Source organism: Pelodiscus sinensis, chromosome 19, assembly GCF_052426305.1.
Source record: "Pelodiscus sinensis isolate ZL-2025 chromosome 19, ASM5242630v1, whole genome shotgun sequence".
Taxonomy (NCBI): domain Eukaryota; kingdom Metazoa; phylum Chordata; order Testudines; family Trionychidae; genus Pelodiscus; species Pelodiscus sinensis.
This window is the reverse complement of record NC_143070.1, coordinates 33,291,047-33,312,839: the sequence shown is the minus strand read 5'-3', so window position 1 is coordinate 33,312,839 and position 21,793 is coordinate 33,291,047. Positions and strand designations below refer to the sequence as shown.

General features: G+C 48.8%; 2 protein-coding genes across 7 annotated transcripts; one reads left to right on the top strand and one right to left on the bottom strand.

The window, feature by feature from the left end:
• Positions 1-351: 351 nt before the first annotated feature.
• Positions 352-2,501, top strand: LOC149523103 (uncharacterized). Its single transcript, XM_089770521.1, has 2 exons — positions 352-484; positions 1,641-2,501. Exons 1-2 carry the CDS (start codon positions 352-354, stop codon positions 2,309-2,311), a joined length of 804 nt encoding a protein of 267 aa, XP_089626647.1. The 3' UTR covers positions 2,312-2,501.
• Positions 2,502-3,047: 546 nt separating this feature from the next.
• On the bottom strand, positions 3,048-17,707 carry LOC149523102 (uncharacterized). 6 transcript variants are annotated; one of them, XM_089771390.1, is made up of 4 exons: positions 17,292-17,706; positions 14,675-14,800; positions 8,093-9,313; positions 3,048-5,925 (listed from the first exon to the last, which is right to left on the bottom strand). In XM_089771390.1, exons 2-3 carry the CDS (start codon positions 14,763-14,765, stop codon positions 8,142-8,144), a joined length of 1,263 nt encoding a protein of 420 aa, XP_089627516.1. In that variant the 5' UTR covers positions 14,766-14,800; positions 17,292-17,706; the 3' UTR covers positions 3,048-5,925; positions 8,093-8,141. The 6 variants fall into 6 exon arrangements, with proteins under 6 accessions (XP_089627516.1, XP_089627517.1, XP_089627518.1 ...); XM_089771391.1 differs by lacking the exon at positions 3,048-5,925 and adding an exon at positions 16,558-16,826 and having other exon boundaries at positions 6,050-9,313; positions 17,292-17,707; XM_089771392.1 differs by lacking the exon at positions 3,048-5,925 and having other exon boundaries at positions 6,050-9,313; positions 17,268-17,707.
• Positions 17,708-21,793: the final 4,086 nt, after the last annotated feature.

Below are 21,793 nucleotides of genomic sequence, written 5' to 3'. Positions count from 1 at the left end.
CCGATAGACCTGAGTGTAACCTGCTTGCTCTTTCGACAAAACTTTTTCCGGTAACACGGTAGGCAGAAGATATGCAGATTAGCTCCGAATTTGCATATCTTCCTTCGGCAGAAGAAAGCAGTCTAGATGTAGCCTCTGTCTCTCTCTCCCTCTCTCTGTCTCTGTCTCCCTCCCTCTCTCCCTCCAGGAGACAGGGGGAAGCAGCAAGTCTGCCGAATAAGTGTCACCGCAAGAGACTAATTTAGAAGCAGAGCTGCAGGTGTCAAAGGAGACCACTGAAGGACGGAGGGGACGATCAGGGGCCCCAGGTACTGACCTGGAGGGGTTTGCCTTGGAGCAGCATGCTAGCCGATGCTGTTTCAAGTGACCTTCCGGGAGGTGGCTGTGTATTTCTCCAAGGAGGAATGGGCCCTGCTGGACCCGGGCCAGAGAGCCCTCTACCGGGACGTGATGCGGGAGAATTATGAGGCGCTGCTCTCCCTGGGTAAGAAGCCAGGCTGGCTCCCTCCCAGCGGCTCGGCAGGAAAAAACGGCCCAGCCCTGACCCCGTCCTCTGAATCGGGGCGGGTGGAGCCACGCCCCGGAGCGGCTGTTGCAGGGGGCGCAAAAGGGTTATGGAGGCAGACTCCCAAAAGGGGAATTAGGGCCTCTCGGCGTTGAATGGTTCCTTTCTTATCCAATAGAGTCTCTCCCCAAAGTTCGGTCCTTTCCCGCGGTCCTCCGGCCGTTTCTGCGTTAGGTTTGTGTTTCTCCTGGTGGTGCGCATGCCTCAGTGCATCAAATAAAATTCATTCCGCACATGGGTGGCCAAGCTTGGCGCCGACCCAGTCTGTCGGGGGCCGCCGATCCCCACCCACCTCTTCGGCATGCGAGAAGGCCCTGAACCAGTTTGTGTCTTTATTCCCAGATGGGAAGATCCCCTCTCTGCCCCGTCACCCTCTCCATGGGATGAGGATGTTTTTTTGTTTTTATATTGAGTTTCCCAGGTTACTGCAAAGCCTTACGTGCGGGGGAAGGCGGAGAGGGGGAGGGGCTTGGCTCCCATGGGGGTGAGGTTTTTTCGGGGACTCCCCCTTTTTCAAAAAAAGCGAAAACCTCCTTTTTTTTTAAGGAAGAGCATTTTTTTCTGAAAAAAGGGGGAGTTTCCAAAAAAACCCATCTACTTTCCCTTTCGAAAGACCCGCTTTCGAAAGTGAGATCAGAAGGAGCTATGCACGTTCCCGCAGAATGTGCATAGCCTCTTTTAAAAATAAAGCACCGGCTAGACAAAGCCGAAATCTGGGACTCTGGGGAGTGTGGTTTTTTTGTTTGTTTGGGTTTTTTTTTAGCAGAGCCTATAGAGTTTTTAAGGCAGTGTCTCTTAAACTTTTTAAGACCAAGGAACACCGAACAATCATTTTTTTTTATGGGGAACCCCAAGGATTTTTTGTTGAGGAAAAAAAAAGGTCGGGGGCGGGGGGAGGAAGTTATTGAGCAAAAGAAAAAAAGGTTGCCTGCCCCTTTAAGGGCGGCCATTTTGAAACACTGTTTTAAGGTCTTTGTGGGCCACCCGTTTTCTGCACTCCGAGCCAGGAGCAGTCCTGGCACGTGCATGGGGGAAAATAATTACAGGGAACATCGACACTAACATCGACACTAACCCTACCCCTGCCCCACGTGCGAGAAAAGCTTCCGCCAGCGTTCCCACCTCGCGAGGCTCGCGGGAACCCGCCGGGACGAGAAACCTTTCCCGGGCCGGGACTGCGCCAAGCGTTTCAGCTGCCACGCCGGCCTGGAAACCCACCAGAAGATCCACATAGGGGAGAAACCGTACTCGTGCCGGCACTGCGGGAAACACTTCTCCCACCTGTCCTACCTCCATGGCCATCGGCGGATCCACACGGGGGAGAAACCGTACTCGTGCCGGCACTGCGGGAAACACTTCTCCCACCCGGCCTACCTCCTTGGCCATCGGCGGATCCACACGGGGGAGAAACCGTACTCGTGCCGGCACTGCGGGAAACACTTCTCCCACCCGGCCTACCTCCTTGGCCATCGGCGGATCCACACGGGGGAGAAACCGTACTCGTGCCGGCACTGCGGGAAACACTTCTCCCACCCGGCCTACCTCCTTGGCCATCGGCGGATCCACACGGGGGAGAAACCGTACTCGTGCCGGCACTGCGGGAAACACTTCTCCCACCCGGCCTACCTCCTTGGCCATCGGCGGATCCACACTGGGGAGAAACCGTACTCGTTCCGGCACTGCGGGAAACGCTTCATGCACCGCTCGAACCTGAGTACGCACCAGAGACTCCACACAGGCACGTGACTTTACACTGCGGAGGACGGCAGGAGCAGTGTCCGGGCCATGATCGGGCAGTAAAACCGGGACGGGAGACTGAGGATGATGGGTATCTTCCCCAGGAGAGACTATATCTTGCTCGGTTAAGTTCTAGTATTGTAGACCAGTGTTTCTCCACCTTTTTTAACGAAGTATTCCTTTAAAAAAAATTAGAAGTACCCCCAATACCTAGTGTTTAGACACACACGTTTTTTCCTACCGTAGCCACCCATTTGTTGAAACAACGTCCTCGTCGCCGGGCCGGCGATGATATTTTTAAGTGGAAAAAGTGCAAAAATAATAACACAAATTCAGGTTTCTCCAGATTTCAGTGGGGTGGATGTAACCTCCCAGATTTCTCTCGAGTACCCCTATGGGTATTCGGACCACTGGTTGAGAAACACTGGCCTAGGGAAATCGTTTTTCCTAATCTCCAATCTAGACCTCCCCCACTGCCTGCCTCTTATAACCCCCCTGCACCCGACCCCCACCAGTGCCAGCGTCCTGTTTCCAGAACCCCACTGCACCCAACCCCCCAGATCCGGCCCCTAATATTAGCCCTCTTCCCACTGCCCCCCCAGTGCCAGCCTTGCCCCCGTAGTTCCCCCATTACTACCTCCATCCCTACAACCACCCAGTGCCCACTCCCCTGGCTCTTAAAGCCTCCAACCCTCAGTGTCCCCCCCCAGCACTAGTCCTGTGCCCAAAGACCCCCCCCAGTGCCTGCTACACCCCTCTTCCCTAACTCTCTGCTGCCTCCCAGCCACCAGCTGCCCAGGTCTCCCACCTGCAACCCAGCGGCTGGCTAGGAACCACTGACCCATCTCATCCCGGGTCCATGTCTGTCCAGGAGGTCCGGTGGGAGATGAGGAAATACGATTTCCCTGGGCGGGCGGGGAAGCGCTGGGATGGGTTCCCACGGGAGGGGGTGGAGTCTCCATCCCTAGAGGTGTGTCAGTCCCGGCTGGACCACGCCCTGGCTGGGATGGTTGAGTTGGGGTTGGTCTTGCTTTGGGTAGGAGGCCGGACTTAATGACTTCTGAGGTCTCTGCCCACCCTGGGGTTGCAGTGATGCCGGCTGGAGACTAGTCTCCCGAGGGGAAGAATACGAAGCCGTTTGGGTTTAGCGCGGACCGTGCGTCGCAGGTTTCGGATCGCGTGCGAGGTCACGAACGCCCCGCTTTTTGGAGTAGGTAAGAGGCGTTTGAAGTCCGAGTTCCCCATCCCTGAAAACCACGTCCCATCCTCCTACGTAACCTCCACAGGGGTGGATAAGCACATTGGAAAGGCGATTTTGGCCATGCTAAGGGCCGGGCATTTTTTTCTTTAAAAACCCGAGGGTTATTTACATGAGTTTATTTATGCCCTACCCCCTAGGAACCCCTACTCTGAGGGTCTAGAGCGCATCTCTGCAGCACGGGGGAAGAGCGGCGTGGATTCGGCTGCTCACGCAACCGCCACAAAATTGCCCGCCACCCACGGCACACGCCTGTTTTGCTGACGCACACAGACAGGATAGGACTAAAAGGCGCTTTTCCGTGGCTGCTCTCACGTCTTCTATTATCAAACTCAGTCCTCTGGGGATTTATGATCCAGGGAGCGCAATTTTAATGTCCTCCGTGAATCTATCTAGCTCATTTTTGAACCCTGTTAAAGTCCTAATCTTTACAACATCCTCTGGCGAGGAGTTCCACAGGTCGTGTGCTAAGCGAAGAAAAATTTCCTTTGTTTTTTTTAAAACCTGCTGCCTATTCATTTCATTTCTAAGCTGAAAAGTCCAAGTCGTTTTAATCTCCCTTCATACGGGACCTGTTCCAAACCCCTAATCACTTTTGTACTTTTCTCAACCTTTTCTAATGCCAAGAGATCTTTTTCGAGATGAGGTGACCACATCTGTACGCAAGATTCAAGATGAGGGCATCCTATTTTATATAGAGGCGATAAAATATTCTCTGTCTTATTCTCTGTCCCTTTTTTTAATGATTCCTAAAACGCTATTTGCTTTTTTGACTGCCACTGTGCACTGCGTGGATGTTTTCAAACTCCATCTAAATGAATAATATATTTACTCATACCGTATGCTGCGATTAAGTCTTGGATACCTGCTCCTAGGAGAATAAATTGATAAATCAATCTGAAAATTACGCAAGCATGGAGACAGGAGGACTACAGTGCCTGGGATACTCCGGTTCGAAAAGTATCACAGGCACCTGGGGCAGGCGGAAGGAATTCGGCCACCGGAATTTTGAAATGGGCCTATGCACTAAAAAAAGCAGATCGACTGAGTCGTGTGCTAAGAATTAAACTAAAAGGCTGGACGTACTGCAACGATTTTTGATCAGCGGACCGCTCTCAAAAAGCTGATCTCGGATCTCATGACCGTAAAGAGCGCCCAACATTTGTAGCGGCTGCTGGTCTGTGGTCCATGCACAAAGTTGGCAGCTGTCGAACGGATCTCAAGCTGAGACCCACAAGTGGACAGCCACAGATTTGCAGGGCGCTAGATAGAAACATTTAGATCTGCACTCATCGGCGATCCACAAACGTGTTCTGTGGATGTCTGCGGATATCCGCATCCATGGACAGAAGGCAGATTTAGGGCACGCCCACACAGCAGGGCCGAAGTCGAAAGAAGCGCTGTCAGTTGCGTAGCGGAAATCGATATAGCCCGACTCGGCTGTTGGCGCTCTCTACATGGCAGGAAGTTGAAGAAGCCATCAATTGATCCCTCTCCTGTCATCCATTTCCAGCCCCTGACAAACAGAGGCTTACCATCCTGGCTGGTAAGTATTAATGGACCTAACCTCCATGAATTTATCTAGTTCTTTTTTGAGCCTTTCCAAGTCCTGGTCTTCACCACATCCTGCGGCGAGGAGTTCCACAGGTTGGCAGTGCGCCGAGTGAAGAAAAACGGCCTTTTGTGTGTTTTAAACTTGCTACCTATTCATTCATGACTAGTTCTTGTGGGAACAAGTCAATAACTTTTCCTTATTCACTTTCTCCATGCCAGTCAGGATTGAATAGACCTCTGTCCTATCCCCCCTTAGTCTCCTCTTTTCTAAACTTCCCAGTCTCTTTAATCTCTCTTCACAGGGGACCCGTTCCAACTCCCTCATCATTTCTATGGCCCTTTTCTGAACCTTTTCCAATGCCTAGAGATCTTTTTGGAGATGAGTCGACCACATCTGTCTGTAGTATTCCAGATGTAGGGGTCTCATCGATTTTTACAGAGGCAAAAACATATTCTGTCTTTTTCTCGATCCCTTTTTGAGTGATTCCTAATATTCTGTTTGCTTTTTTGACTGCCGCTGCACATGGAGGGGATGTTTTCAGAGAAGTCTCCACAATGACTCCAAGATCTCTCTCTTGAGTTGTTATAGCTAAATTAGTCCCCATCGTATTGTATGTCTAGCTGGGATTATTTTTATCAATGTGCACGACGTTACATTTACCAGCCTTAAATTTCATTTGCCTTTGTGTTGCCCAATCACCTAGTTTAGTGACCTTCCATTTCAGGACCATGCAAACCCCCAAAACAGTCCATGGCTGCCCCCAACGTGTCGGTTTTCCTAACCCGAATTCCGTGAAGAATGAGCTAGAAACTGCAGAAAACATATCAAGGGGAAACATAAGAAAAGAAAAAACGGTTATTGTCAGAGCTTAGCAGACAATGTTTAGTCTGCTGACCGTAATAAGCAAAGCCAATCAATTCAAGACAATAATTAGTCGGATCATCATGAGGGCATCTTTTGTTCAGGGAAGCGGAGTTCGTGACTAGTTTTAATAACTTCCCCTGTTGCCTAGGTTAATGTTTCTCAACTTTTTTTTAATAAAGTACCCCTTTAAAAATATAAGTACCCCCCCGTACCTACAGTTTTCAGACACACCCATTTTTTTCCCACCATTGCAACACTTTCGTTTAAACAACTTCATCATGAGCGGGCAATGACATTTTGGGGGATAAAAAGTACAAAACTAATAAAGCGCTGTCAAACTTCAAACAAAACTTCAATTTTCTCCAAATTTCAGTTGGATGGATGTACCCCCCCGACTTCTCTCAAGTACTCCCAAGGAGTCTCATACATCAGCAATTGGACAACATCTTCGTGGGCAAGTTTGGGAGTTTGGCATGAATCCCTACGGAATTGAGGAATGAAAACACATGAGACTGCAGGCACGTACCTGCGGCCACCAGTGTCCTAAAAGTTCAACCTGGGTTAAAAGTTTCCCTTTTTAAGGAAAACGCAAAAGGCCAGCTTTAGGGCGGGGGGACATGGAAGACGCTGAGCAGACGGGTGTAGGAGGTGTAAATCCGGCCCTGAAAACGCATGCCTGCATCCGCACAACGGATAAGGACATTCAGCTGACACACGTGCATGGCCTATTTTGGTATAATGGTCTTCGAGGCTCTGCCGATGTGTGTCATCTGTCACAATCTCCAAACACTTGGTTGGACACAAGGAACAACTTCCTCTCTGTCTGGGTGGTGAAACACTGGAATAAATTGCCTAGGGAGGTTATATCCCGGGAGATATTGAAGAGCAGGTTGGATAGATATCTACCAGGGATGATCTAGACCCGTGTTCCTTAAACTTTTTAAGACAGAGGAACACCAAAGAACAATTTTTTTTATGCGGAACACCAAGGATTTTTTGTTGAGCAAAAAAGAAAAAAGGGTCAGGGGAGAGTTGTTGAGCGGAAAAAAAGGGGTCGGAGGAGAGTTGTTGAGCAAAAAAAAGGTCGGGGAGAGTTGTTGAACCAAAAAAAGGGTCGGGGAGAGTTGTTGAGTGAAAAAAAGGTCAGGGGAGAGTTGTTGAGCAAAAAAGGGTCGGGGAGAGTTGTTGAGTGGAAAAAAAGGGGTCGGAGAAGAGTTGTTGAGTGAAAAAAAAGGTCAGGGGAGAGTTGTTGAGTGAAAAAAAAAGGTCAGGGGAGAGTTATTGAGCAAAAAAAAGGGTCAGAGGAGAGCTGTTGAGTGAAAAAAAGGGTTGGAGGAGAGTTGTTGAGGAAAAAAAAGGGTCAGAGGAGAGGAGTTGAGTGAAAAAAAGGGTTGGAGGAGAGTTGTTGAGCAAAAAAAGGGTCAGAGGAGAGGAGTTGAGTGAAAAAAAAGGTCAGGGGAGAGTTGTTGAGCAAAAAAAAGGGTCAGAGGAGAGTTGTTGGGTGAAAAAAAGGGTTGGAGGAGAGTTGTTGAGCAAAAAAAGGGTCAGAGGAGAGGAGTTGAGTGAAAAAAAAAGGTCAGGGGAGAGTTGTTGAGCAAAAAAAAGGGTCAGAGGAGAGTTGTTGAGTGAAAAAAAGGGTTGGAGGAGAGTTGTTGAGCAAAAAAAAGGGTCAGAGGAGAGTTGTTGGGTGAAAAAAAGGGTTGGAGGAGAGTTGTTGAGCAAAAAAAGGGTCAGAGGAGAGGAGTTGAGTGAAAAAAAAAGGTCAGGGGAGAGTTGTTGAGCAAAAAATAAGGGTCGGAGAAGAGTGGCTGAGCAAAAAAAAAAAAGTTTGCCTGCCCCTTTAAGGGCAGCCATTTTGAACTTTGTTCACAGTTTAAGAAACACTGATCTACACAGTGCTGGGTCCTGCCATGAGGGCCGGGAACTGGACTCGATGACCTCTCGAGGCGCCTTCCCGTTCTAGTGTTCTATGAACATCAGTATCCCCCAGAACCACCCACCCTGCTGCGGTCTCCCGACTCCAGATCTACGCCGGAGCCGAGAACCAGACTCGCAAAAGCTACCGAGGCTCCAAAATTCTATTGCTTTCAGCAGAAATGAAGAGCCCCGATACCTTGGAGGAACTGGCCCGCCAACATGCGTGGGAAGAGGCCGGGTTTTATTCACTGTGGCCAGGCTTTCTGTAGACAGAGTTTTCCTCCCGCGTGTGTTCTCTGATGCCGAACGAGGTTCGAACTCCGGGTCATGCACTTCCCGCAGTGGGAGCACCGGTAGAGTTTCTCTCCCGTGTGGGTTCTCCGGTGGGCAATGAGGTTGGAGCTCCGACTGAACCCTTTCCCGCACTCGGGGCATTTGTACGGTTTCTCCCCCGTGTGGGTCCTCTGGTGCGTGATGAGGTCGGAGCTCTGGCAGAAACTTTTCCCGCAGTCCAGACACTTGTAGGGTTTCTCTCCCCTGTGGAACCGCTGGTGCCTAGCGAGGTGGGACAGCTGGCTGAAACTTTTCTCGCAGTCGGGGCACTGGTAAGACGTCCCTCCCCCGTGCGATCGGTGATGGGCAATCAGGTGGGAAATCCTAGGGAGGCTTTTCCCGCACTCCGCGCACGTGTAGGACTTCTCCTCGGTGTGGGTTCTCTGGTGCGTGATGAGGTCGGAGCTCTGGCAGAAACTTTTCCCACAGTCCAAACACTTGTAGGGTTTCTCTCCCCTGTGGAACCGCTGGTGCCTCGCGAGGTGGGACAGCTGACGGAAGCGTTTCTCGCAGTCCGGGCATGGGTAAGGGGTCTCGCGGCTGGTAAGGCGGGAAACCCGCCGGAGACTTTTCCCAGGGCCGGGACGTTTCTTTGGCATCTGCCCTGTGTGGGATTTCAGGTGACTGATCAGCTGTGAGTTGCGACGGAAGTTTTCCCCGCAGTCGGGGCACGGGTAGGGCTTCTCCCCGGTGTGGATTCGCTCGTGGGTGGTGAGGTGGGACCTCTGGCTGAAGCTTTTCCCACAATCCAGGCAGGGGTAGGGCTTCTCGCCCGTGTGGGTCCTCTCGTGGGCGGTGAGGTGGGATCTCCAGCTAAAGACCTTCCCACACTCGGCACACGCGTAGGACCTCTCCTCCAGGGGAACGCGCAGCTGGATCGCGGTTTCGTTGAGAAGACGGAACCCTCCCGGGGGGTCGGTGGATTTTTCTTTTCTCTCCACTTCATGGCTTCCTGGTGCCCTCTCAGGCATAAGCTGACTCTGAGAAGTTTTTCCCTGCTCGGGATTCTGGGAAACATTCCCTTGGACTCTTTCTAAGGAAGTCACATTTGGATCCACTATCTCAGAACCTTCCAGAGGACCACCTAGAAGATAATAGGATAATAAGTATCATAGAATCATAGAGTTGGAAGAGACCTCAGGAGGTCTATGCCCAAAGAAGGACCAAGCCCAACTCAATCATCCCAGCCAGGGCTTGGTCACGCCGGGATTTAAATACCTCCAGGGATGGAGATGGAAATAGTAGTCAAATCATGCCAAAACAACCCAAATTTCTTTTTTTTGGACACGGTTTCTGGGCTCGTGACTAGGAGGAAACAGTAGACATGATCCATCTTGATTTCTGAGGGTGTGTCTAGACTACAAGGTTTTGTCGACAAAAGTGGACTTTTGTCGACAAAACGATACCTGCGTCTACACTGCCACCGAGTTCTGTCGACATAACGTCAACAAATTATGTGTCTTATTTCGAGCAGAGGGTGCAGTGTAGATGCACCCTAAGGGTGTGTCTACACTGCAACGCTATTTCAAAATAACTAGCGCTATTCTGAAATAACGTAGTCCACCTCTACACGGCCGGCAGTTATTTCGAAATAGTGCTGAAATCCTGTCGAGCTGGAGGACTTCTTACCCCGACTCCTGTAACCCTCGTTGTATGAGGAGGAAGGGAAGGCAGAGGAAGAGCGCTCAACTTCAAAATAAGTGCTGTGTAGATGCTCCCTATTTCGAAATGAGCTACGCAATTGACGCAGCCTGGGGAGAGATGTTGCCAGAGGCCAAGTGGAGGGGTGGGAGGAGTCCTGCATTTCGCTCAATAGCTATGTTTTTAAGAAGCATATGGGATTTCTATAGGGAGAAAGGAAGCAGAAGGGATTTTTACTAAGAATATCATGGCAAAGAAGTTAGAACATAGATAGATAGATAGATAGATAGATAGATAGATAGATAGATAGATAGATAGATAGATAGAGGGGGTGTGTGGGGATAGATAGATAGATAGATAGATAGATAGATAGATAGATAGATAGATAGATAGATAGATAGAGGGGGTGTGTGGGGATAGATAGATAGATAGATAGATAGATAGATAGATAGATAGATAGATAGATAGATAGATAGATAGAGGGGGTGTGCGGGGATAGATAGATAGATAGATAGATAGATAGAGGGGGTGTGTGGGGATAGATAGATAGATAGATAGATAGATAGATAGATAGATAGATAGATAGATAGATAGAGGGGGTGGGTGGGGATAGATAGATAGATAGATAGATAGATAGATAGATAGATAGATAGATAGATAGATGGGGTGTGCGGGGATAGATAGATAGATAGATAGATAGATAGATAGATAGATAGATAGATAGATAGATGGGGTGTGCGGGGATAGATAGATAGATAGATAGATAGATAGATAGATAGATAGATAGATAGATAGATAGATAGATAGATAGATAGATAGTTTTATTATTTGATGTTATATTTATTACTTTATAGTGTGTGGATTGGTTATGTGCAGAGGAGCGGGGGTTTATTGGTTTGGATTCATGTTTTAGTTAGGGCAGGATGGTTTTCTTTTTAATATAAAATAGTTTTTTTATAATCTTTTTTAAATTAGGACTAGCGGGGTTTGTCTCGTTCTGTTGTTTTGTTGATGGATGTTTCTCCTTTTTAGTTGTTTGTGTTTTGTTTTGTTATGTTATGTTAAGTGGGTTTTGGTTACAAATATTTGGTTTTCACTGATAAATGTTTGGGGGCGGATTTAGAGTTGCTGATTTCTTTATATTTTGATGGGGCTAGATAGGAATTGTGGGTGCTTTTATGTTTGTTTTTGGAGGTTTGTTTTAGAATAGTTGCCTTGGTGAAGGTTTTATTTATTTTTTTATACATAAGGTTGATTTTTTTGGTGTAGAGAAGTCTTTTTTGCTCTAAGAATATGTATATTTGAATAAGGATATTAAATTATAATTTAAAAAAATAATTATTCTATTCTCTCCCAGGGCAGGAGAGATCCAAGATCCAGTTCCACACCCCACCCCGATGGGAGGGGACATGAACCAAAGTTCTCCTATGTCCCCGGTGACTGCCCGAACCCTTGAGGTTTGAACCCCGCTCCGTCCCCAACAACCGACTATTTGGTGTGAACGTACTTTGGGGGCCTGATCCGGTAGGCAGCCTCCGACCAAACCGCTGGTTCAAGTCTGGCGCACGCCCGTCTGCTCCTGGTTTGTAAGCCACCCTGGGGCGTTGGTGGGAAACAAGTATCCGGAATCTTACAGGGAGGCAGCAGCCCCGAAACGTAGGTGCCCCGGGAACTGTGCCTGCCACACGTAGGCGCTGAGTGAGTTCGTGGGAGTTTGGTGAGCTGCACTCGCGTAAGACAAGGACTGAGGTGCCTAACTCCTTTGGGGCACCGAGGCAGAGGTGCGCGGATTGGGGAGAGTCCGAAGGAGAGTGGCGAAACTGAGCCAGGGTTTCCAAAAGCCTGCCCTGCGAGGAAAAGCTGACGAGAACTTGGCAGCCAAATTTCCCGCGGTCCCACAAAGTTTGTCGACAGCCACCAGTGCTAGCGCTCAGCGTTCTGGGCTGTGACTTAGCTCGATTCGATCCCCAAATCTCTTCTCACAGCTCAGTAAACAGAGGAAGTGCCAGTAACACTGCTAGACAAGGTCAACCTCCCACGGTCTGGCAAATTCCCACGGTGCCGGACTAGAGAGGTTCCACCTGCATGGTGAATCCTGAGGAAAGACTTTGGGATCCCAGGCTTCAAATACTTTAAGGGCTGTTTTAAGGAGGATGGCGAGTCATTGTTTCCCCTGGCCATTGAAAGCAGGAGCAGTTATTCTCGAGTTAATCTGCAGTAAGGGAGGTTAGATTGTCGGGGAAAGGTTTTAATGCTAAGGAACAGGCTTCAAAGGGAGGTTGTGGCATTCCTATCGCTGGAGGATTGTAGACACAGCTTCTAATAGCCACTTGTTGTTATTAGCCTCTTGTTGGAGTGAAAGTATTATATCTTTTTATATTTGCATTTTAGGTTTAATAACGGAGCAACGTAAGGGAACACATTTAACATCTTATTAAATAAGCCCTGTAGTTAAATATATATTTTATTGGTTTAAAATTTAGTAAGTAAGGAGACAGGTTTTTGGTATTGCCTGTGATGGAAACAAGTCGATAACTTTTCCCTATTCACTTTCTCCACACCGGTCATGATTTTATAGACCTCGATCCAACCTCCCCCCGCCCCCCGAGTCTCCTCTTTTCTAAGCTAAAAAGTCCCCGTCTCTTTAATCTCCCATCATATGGGACCCGTTCCAAATCCTGAATCATTTTCGTGGCCCTTTTCTGAACTTTTTCCAGTGCCAAGAGAGCTTTTTGGAGACGAGGCGACCGTCTGTGTTAAGGAGATTAGAAATATTGAAGGCCCGTGCCTTCAAGATGAATTGTTTTGATTAAGGTTTAATTTACAGTGCTTTTTGCTTTTGAGAAACACCGCTATTGGTACCAAAAGACAGGTCTATGCAGCTCTTTGAAGACTAACAAGATGGTTTCTTAGGTGATGAGCTTTTGTGAGCCAAACCCACTTCCTCAGATCAAATTGTGGAAGAAAATGGGCATGACCAGGGCTTGACGAACAGCGGCAAAAGCCACTCGCCAGCCCTGCACTGCGCACGCGCAGGACCCGCATTGCGCATGCGTGCACTGCAAACGAACGGGGCGCCCGGCTGAAATTTACTTGCCACGCGTGAGTAGATTCAATATTTTTTCGAGCCCTGGGCATGACCATAAATACCAGAGGGACACAAACAAACAAAAAGTGAACACATAGAAAATAGGCAAATCAGATTTGAGAACTGCTCTAAAATCTGATTTGTCTATTTTATGTGTTTTTAGAGCGGTTCTAAAATCCGATTTGCCTATTTTATATGGGTACGTCTAGACTACAGGGTTTTGTCAACAGAAGTTTTGTCGACAGACACTGTCGACAAAGCTTCTGTCGAGAAAGAGCCTCTAGACGACAGCCAGTTCTGTCGACAAAGCAAGCCGCTTTGTCGACATAACAGTGTGGACACAAAGGACAGTGCAGATGCAATAACGCCTTCTGTCGACAGAACTCTGTCAACAAAAGGCGTTAGTCCTCGTAGAATGAGGTTTCCATACGTCGACATAACTCAAAGGCAGTGTGGACGCAGGTATAGTTTTGTCGACAAAAGTCCACTGTTGTCGACAAAACCCTGTAGTCTAGACACACCCTATGTGTTCACTTTTTGTTTGTTTGTATCCCTCTGGTATTTATGGTCATGCCCAGGACTCGAAAAAGTCTTGAATCTACTCACTCGTGGCAAGTAGATTTCAGCCGGGCGCCCCGTTCGTTTGCAGTGCACGCGTGCGCAATGTGGATCCTGCGCGTGCGCAGTGCAGGGCTGGCGAGTGGCTTTTGCCGCTGTTCGTCAAGCCCTGGTCATGCCCATCACCTAATAAACCATCTTGTTAGTCTTTAAAGTGCTACAATAGTCCTGTCTTTTGTTTCAGCTACACCAGACTAACACGGCTGCCTCTCTATCACTGCTATTTGTATCCCTTTGAAGGGGTCTGTGAAAGTCTGCTCACGGCGAAATCCATAAACTTCAACAGAAAAAAGGGTTATCAAAGTGGAGTGTCTTGCTTGAACTTTGGGTTCGTCTTGTCACCCACTCCAGAAGAGCATCGGATCGTGACCAGCCCTGCTCCCCCTCTGTGATCGATCTGGCTGGCCACTAAATTGGTCCCCACTCTGGACTGGTAACTATAACATCGTCTGGCGGGACTGTGTGTATGGTGTGTGTTTGTGTGAGTGACTGAGGAGCACGTGCTACTGTTATGTTCTCAATAAATGCGGCATGCTGCCTTTTCCCCTATAAAAGATCTTGCGTGCTTTGTTTATGCACAACACCTAGCTTCTGTCTGAACCCTGTTAAAGTCCTGAGCTTCACCACATCCCCCGGCGAGGAGTTCCACAGGTTGACTGAGCGCTGCATGAAGAAAAACTTTCTTTGGTTTGTTTTAAACCTGCTGCCTATTGGTTTCGATTTATGGCCTCTCGTTCTTCTGCGATGGAAACAAGTCGATAACTTTTCCTTATTCACTTTCTCCACACTGGTCATGATTTTATAAACCTCAATCCAACCTCTCCCCCCTCCCCGGAGTCTCCTCTTTTCTAAACTGAAAAGTCCCCATCTCTTTAATCTCCCGGCCAGCCTTCCCCAGAGGAGAAAGAACTGGGGATCTGTTCTGGCTCCGTCTCCCGTCTAAACACAACGCGGAGCAGGAGTTCCCGCCATGTGCTGGGAAGCCAGGAGTGACAGCCGCCATGAGGCTCGTGAGCAGGACGGGGCGAGGCAGGCCTGGGTCTTTGCGGGAACCCCCGGGTTTTACTTCACCCACCGCTCTTCTCTGACTCAGTTTACCTGGCTCCGCACCTGTGCAGCTGGGTTTCTGGGTCCGCCTCTCGTCCGAGCCCCGGAGATCCGGCCCCTCCGGCTCCGCCCTGCATTCCATCGGGGAGGTCGCGTCCGGCTTGGGAGCTGGACGGGCTGGGGAAGGAAAACAGGCGGTGTTGGGATTGGTGTAACTCTCATCATGGGCTGTGGTCCCGGAATATTAACTCGGCCCTTGTCACACGGGAAAAGCTCCGGGCCAGCGCTGGGCTGCCGGGGGCCCTCGTCGTGGGAGAATGTTGTGGTGCACGTCTCGGCGGGCGGCAACGCCTGACACGCACTCATCCTCTGCCGGGTTTCCCAGGCCGTTTAAACTCCCAAAGCATTGTGGGGTCTCGGCATGAGCAAGAGGGATTCCCTCAGCAACACAGTCAAAGGGGTTAATGGGAGACATTTTACAAAGCTTTTAGGGTGTATGTGTGCGTGCGCACATGCATGAGTGTGTGTGCACATGTGCACATGCATTCATGCGTGTGAGTGTGTGTGCGTGTGTTCACGTGTGTGCATGCATGCAGGTATGTGTGTGCACGTATGCACGAGGGCATGTGCATGCATGCATGCGAGTGTGCATGCATGCAAGTGTTCATGTGCACACATGCACTATGCATGCACTCAAATGCACACGTGTGCATGTGCACGTGAGTAAGTGCATGCATGAGTGTGTACACATGTGTTCACACATGTGTGCATGGGCATGAATGTGAGTGTGCATGTGTGCGTGTGCATGGATGTGCGTGTGCATGCATTCAGGTGTGCGTGTGCACGTATGCACGAGGATGTGTGCACGCATGCATGAGTGTGTGCGTGCATGCATAAGTGTGTGTGCACATGTGTATGTGTGTCCATGTGCATGTGTGCATGCATGCGTGTGAGTGTGCGTGCATGCAGGTGTAGATGCAGGCCTAGATTTCGGGGGGCAGGCGACCCACACAACTGCCAGCAGGAGGGCAGGACGCCGGGTTTACAGATTGCCCATGTGGGGTGGATAAATCACCCGTGCCAACTACGCGCCCAGACTGGGAACCGGGTTCTACGTGCCACGCCAACTACGGTGCTGAAAACCACGCGGCGGCGCCGTAGCGACGCCCCCAACTCCATCGATCGTCTCATGAGCTTTGGGAGGGGCGAGCGAAACTCCGGCCCACCTGAGGACGTGGGCTGTGCCCCCTGAAAGCGCGTGATCCGATCCCTAGAGATGCGTTTCGCTGAGTTTCCACGGTGCCACGGGACCCCACGTTGTTTTGAACGTCACCCACGACCACGGCTGGGAAGGCATTGCCAAATCTGACACGGGGTACGGGGGGTGGGGCGTTCCTGGGTTGGCTAGTCCCGGGGGGAAGCCGTGTTAGTCTATATCTCAAAAAACACTCCGGGTATGTCTACACAGCAAAGTTATTCGAAAGAACAGCCGTTCTTTCGAAATAACGTTCCTAGCGTTGACACAAGCCAACGGCTATTTCGAAAGTGGAGGGCGTATTTCGAAATGGGGAAACCTCATTCCACGAGGAATAGCGCCCGTTTGGAAATTGCGATTTCCAAAGAAGCACTGGGTGGACGCTTATTTCGCAATAGAGGGCCTCCAGCCCTTCCCAGGGTGCCTTGCTGGTCGCCCTGGCCACAAGGTCGCTTCTGATCTGATGACCTGCCGGAACCAGTTCCAGCTGTCCTTAAATGCGATTCAGCGTCCAATCAGTGTGGACGCGCTATTTCGAAAGAGCAAAACGCTATTTCGAAATGCATTTTGTGTGTAGACGCGTTATTTCGAAATTCGATATTTCGAAATAACGCTGCAGTGTGGACATACCCTTAGACGACAACACCGGCCGTGTAGCACCAAAAGGAACAAGACTCACACTTTTGACCGAGTTTTTTTTTTTCTCCTTTCTTTTCTCCTCCCCTTCCTCCCTCTTTCCCCTGCTTTCTACTTCAACCACAGTGCCTCTTGCTCCATATTGGCCATCCGAAGATGCCAACCGTGCCGACCGCAAAGCAACCGCTGGGGTGGGGGGGAAGTTTCGTTCCCGCTAGCTCCGATCTGCCCCACGGGTGCCGGAGACCGCCAGCTGGTCCTAGGGTTGCCAGGTGTCCGGTTTGGAACCGGACAGTCCAGTATTTGAGCTTTCTGTTCGGGGAAAGAAATTGAGACTCTAGAAACGAGACAATAGAAACGGCCGGTATTTTCGAAATCAGATGTGCTGTCGATTGTGACGGAAAGTCGAGCGTGTCCGGTATTTTTGTTGACACCATCTGGCAACTCAAGTGCCGGATAGTTTCAGAAAAAGTACCGGACGTGGCGGGAAAAAACATCGGTTGAGCAACAAACAAACAAACGAACGAACGAACGAACAAGGACCAAAGTTGTTGAGCAAAAAAAAAAGTCTCTTTTTTTTTTACTGGACCGAAGCCGTCAATAACGGACTGTCCGGCCCAAAACCAGACACCTGGCACGGATAAGTCCCAGCCTGCATGAAAGGCAACTTACAATGTCTTACAGGCCCTGTCTTATTGCAACCTGAGTCCCTGCCGGTTCTTGTCGGAGCTGCGGGCACCTGCTTTCTCTCACCTTTGCTCCCCGATCTCTTCTTACCTGCAGGCCACAGGGCCCAGCCTGCTGGGGGTCAGTGCAGGCCTGCGTCCGGCCCAGCCCGGCGGGGGAGCCGCATGTCAGAAAGCAGGCAGCTGCAAAGCAAGCAACACTGCCGGAGCAGAGTGAATAACCCAGGAAGCTCAGCCGAGCAGACAGCAAGCAAGCTAGCTGCATCCTGGCCTCTCTTAGCCTGGCCAGGGCCCTCTGGTGGCAGGAGTGCACCCCTCCTGCCCCCCCTGCACACTTTGTGGGGGGCTGGTTAGGTTGGAACTTTGCACCGTCGTCGACACCGATGGATCCATCAGCCGCACCCTCGGCCGGGAACCAGAGGCATCCAGCCAGGCCGCAGAAGAGACAGACAAACAACGAGCCAGCCAGACGACACAGGCCTGCGTTCAACGTCAACGACTTTAAAAAAAAATAATCATAAAGGGAAAGCAGCATTTTTGCCCCCCCCCCCCCTGCAAAGTAAAGTTTCAAAGCTGCAGGAAGTCACCGCCCAGAGGCGAGCAACAAACACGATGCAAACTCTCGACCAATGTTTCTCATCCTTTTTTTATAAAGTCCCCCTTTTAAAAAAACACACAATTAGAAGCACCCCCAGTGCCTACAGTTTTCAGACACACACAGTTTTTTTTCTACCCTTGCAACACATTTGTGATTTGTTTTAATAACCTCCCCTGTTGCCTAGGTGTTTCTCAACCTTTTTTTTAATAAAGTACCCCTTTAAAAAACATAAGTACCCCCACTACCTACAGTTTTCAGATACACAATTTTTTTTCTACCCTTGCAACTCATTTGTGACTCGTTTTAATAACCTCCCCTGTTGCCTAGGTGTTTCTCAACCTTTTTTTTAAATAAAGTACCCCTTGAAAAAACATAAGTACCCCCACTACCTACAGTTTTCAGATACACAATTTTTTTTCTACCCTTGCAACTCATTTGTGACTCGTTTTAATAACCTCCCCTGTTGCCTAGGTGTTTCTCAACCTTTTTTTTAAATAAAGTACCCCTTGAAAAAACATAAGTACCCCCACTACCTACAGTTTTCAGATACCCAATTTTTTTTCTACCCTTGCAACACATTTGTGACTCGTTTTAATAACTTCCCGTGTTGCCTAGGTGTTTCTCAACCTTTTTTTTAAATAAAGTACCCCTTGAAAAAACATAAGTACCCCCACTACCTGCAGTTTTCAGATACGCAATTTTTTTTCTACCCTTGCAACACATTTGTGATTTGTTTTAATAACCTCCCCTGTTGCCTAGGTGTTTCTCAACCTTTTTTTTAAATAAAGTACCCCTTTAAAAAACATAAGTACCCCCACTACGTACAGTTTTCTGATACGCAATTTTTTTTCTACCCTTGCAACACATTTGTGATTTGTTTTAATAACCTCCCCTGTTGCCTAGGTGTTTCTCAACCTTTTTTTCAAATAAAGTACCCCTTTAAAAAACATAAGCACCCCCACTACCTACAGTTTTCAGATACGCCATTTTTTTTCTACCATCGCCACCCGTTTGTGTAAATAATGTCATCATGGCCCCCAAATTGTTGGGTGTAAAAAGTATCAAAATAATACAGGGCTGTCAAACTTCCAGCAAAAGTTTTCTCCAAATTTCAGGGGTGGGGACGTACCCCACAGGCTCTCAACCGTAACACTGGTGGAGAGAACATGAGCTAGGAGGGACGACGGAAAGAATTGGGCTGGTTTAATTTGGAAAGGAGAAGACCGAGAGGGGACATGAGAGCTGCTGTCACATATCTAAAAGGGCGTCACGAGGAAGAGGGAGAAAAATTGTTCTCTTTGGCCTCTGAGGACAGGACAAGAAGCAATGGGTTTAGACTGCAGCAAGGAAGGTTGAGGTTGGACATGAGGAAAAACTTCCTCTCCCAGTAGTGAAACACTGGAATAAATTGCCTAGGGAGGTGGTGAAATCTCCATCCCTGGAGATATTTAAGAGCAGGTTGGACACACACGGGTCAGGGATGGTCTAGACGGGGCTTGGTCCTTTCGTGAGGGCAGGTGACGGGACTCAAAGTCGGCTTGAGGTTCCTGTCCGTTCTAGGGTTCTATAACGTTTAGCGGCAAATGTTGGTTCAGCGTTCAACACCCACGTCGAGACGTAGCTGCTCCGGCAAGTTTCGGTTCTTTTCCACCCGCTTCCATGACACATCCGTCCCCCAACATTCACACAGCGATGTTGCCAAGGCGGCCGGCACAGGGAACGATAATTGAGCCCAACGTTTTATTGCTCTGTTGGAAAGAGCCGGAAAGTCTTGACTTTGCCTCTCTGCAGAAAACAGCGGCCTGGGTTTTTTCTTTTTAACGTTTGTTACATTTCCTATAGGGCTGAAAATGAGTAGCTGTCCTGGGAGCCAATTTTTTTTTTTTTAAGAAAGGACTGGAATTTCGAATGCAAAAGGAAGGCGTATCATTTTCAGGCCTTTCTGATTCGGCAGCAGAAGTTAATCGAGTCCAGCCCCCTGCCCAAGGCAGGACCAACCGCAACTCCATCATTGCGGCCAGGGCTTGGTCCAGCCGGGGCTGAAATACCTCTAGGGATGGAGATTCCACCCCCTCCCTAGGGAACCCAGCCCAGCGCTTCCCCACTTGCCTCGGGAAATCGTTTTTGCTATGACGGTTCCCCATTAGCTGTGTATTGCTATGCCATACATAGGGGAACTGCTCCCACTAATCTTTTCCATCCACGCGCCGATTTTTTTTTTTCCATCCACGAGCGGAATAAATTTTGTGTTGTGCACCGATGCCTGTGTGGATGTGCACCAACCCTAGAAACAAAACCGAGCTGCGGGCGCGCTGCGAATCGGCGGGGCGGTTTTGGAAACTCTCCTGAGCGGCCGCCCACGTGTCTCGCTTACAGGGAACACTGGTCAGGGGTGGCGAACCTACGGCCCAAGGGCCGAATCCGGCCCCCGAAGCTACGGGCTCCCCCAAACATCGGGAAGCTAGTGCCGGTGCCTCAGCCCTGTGGTTCCCCCACCCTGCTCCTGCACCCCCAGCCCAGTTACTGCCAGCGCCCTGCCCCACACCGAACGCTTCATTTTTGGCCCCACCCCAGAGCCTAACGGGGGACCCCAAAATCTACTAGCCCCAGCCCCCCTAAGTCTGGAGTGTGAGCGGATTGTGGGGAGTTTGTCTGCTTCTCGGTCGGGGGCCACGCCAGTGAGGTGGGTTTGGGTTTTGTTTTCTTTTGTTTGGGTGGTTTTTTTAGGGTTTTGTTGTTGTTTTCTTTTTTGGGGGGTTGGGTTTTTTTGTTTTTATTGTGTGTTGTTTTGGGGGAGTTATTTTGTAGCTTGTTTTCTTTTTGTTGGGGGGGTTGTTGTTTGGAGTGTTTAGATTTTTTGTTGGTTTTGGGGGGGTTGGCTTGTTTTAGTTTTCTTTTGTATTTGGGGGTTTGTTGGTGTTTTGTGTTGTTTTTCTTTTTTTATTGTTTTTATGTTGTTTTTATTTTTGTTGGGTTTTTTTTTGTTTAGAGGCTTATTTTGTAGCTTGTTTATTTTGTTTTTGTTTTGGGGGTTGCTGTTAGGAGTTTTTAGGTTTTTTGTTGGTTTGGGGGGGGTTGGCTTGTTTTTGTTTTCTTTTGTATTTCAGGGGTTTGTTGGTGTTTTGTGCTGTTTTTCGGTTTTTTTGCTGGTTTTATTTTCTTATTTTGTGGGGTGTTTTTGTTTTGTGACTTTTTGGTTTTTTGTTTTGTGTGTGTTGGGTTTTTGTGTTTTTTGTTATGTGGGGGGTTTTGGTTGTTCTGAGTTTTTTGGGGTTGTTTTTGTTTTCTGGTTTTCAGGTTTTGGGGGGCTGTGTTTTGTTATTTTGTGTTGAGTTTGGATTTGGGGAGAATTGTTTGTTGTTTTGGGGGTTGTTTTGTTTTCTGTTTCTTGGGGTTGTTTTGTGTGTTTGGGGCCTTTTTGTTGTTATTTTGTGTTGAGTTTGGATTTGGGGAGATTTGTTTGTTGTTCTGGGGGTTGTTTTTGTTTTCTGGTTTTCTGGGGGTTGTGTTTTGTTATTTTGTGTTGAGTTTGGATTTGGGGTTATTTGTTTGTTGTTTTGGGGGTTGTTTTTTCTGTTTCTTGGGGTTGTTTTGTGTGTTGGGGGCCTTTTCGTTATTTTGTGTTGAGTTTGGATTTGGGGTTATTTGTTTGTTGTTCTGGGGGTTGTTTTTGTTTTCTGGTTTTCTGGGGGTTGTGTTTTGTTATTTTGTGTTGAGTTTGGATTTGGGGTTATTTGTTTGTTGTTCTGGGGGTTGTTTTTGTTTTCTGGTTTTGGGGGGTTGTGTTTTGTTATTTTGTGTTGAGTTTGGATTTGGGGTTATTTGTTTGTTGTTTCGGGGGTTGTTTTTTCTGTTTCTTGGGGTTGTTTTGTGTGTTGGGGGCCTTTTCGTTATTTTGTGTTGAGTGTGGATTTGGGGAGATTTGTTTGTTGTTTTGGGGTTGTTTTGTGTGTTGGGGGCTTTTTGTTGTTATTTTGTGTTGGGTTTAGGGGGGA

Bases quoted from the DNA above. Each gene is read 5' to 3' on its own strand.
- LOC149523103 (XM_089770521.1), top strand. From the start codon at position 352: ATGCTGTTTCAAGTGACCTTCCGGGAGGTGGCTGTGTATTTCTCCAAG. The intron at 485-1,640 runs GTAAGAAGCCAG...ATCGACACTAAC, and splicing joins TGAGGCGCTGCTCTCCCTGG to CCTACCCCTGCCCCACGTGC.
- LOC149523102 (XM_089771392.1), bottom strand. From the start codon at position 14,765: ATGGAATGCAGGGCGGAGCCGGAGGGGCCGGATCTCCGGGGCTCGGAC. The intron at 9,314-14,674 runs GTAAACTGAGTC...ATTATCTTCTAG, and splicing joins CTGCACAGGTGCGGAGCCAG to GTGGTCCTCTGGAAGGTTCT.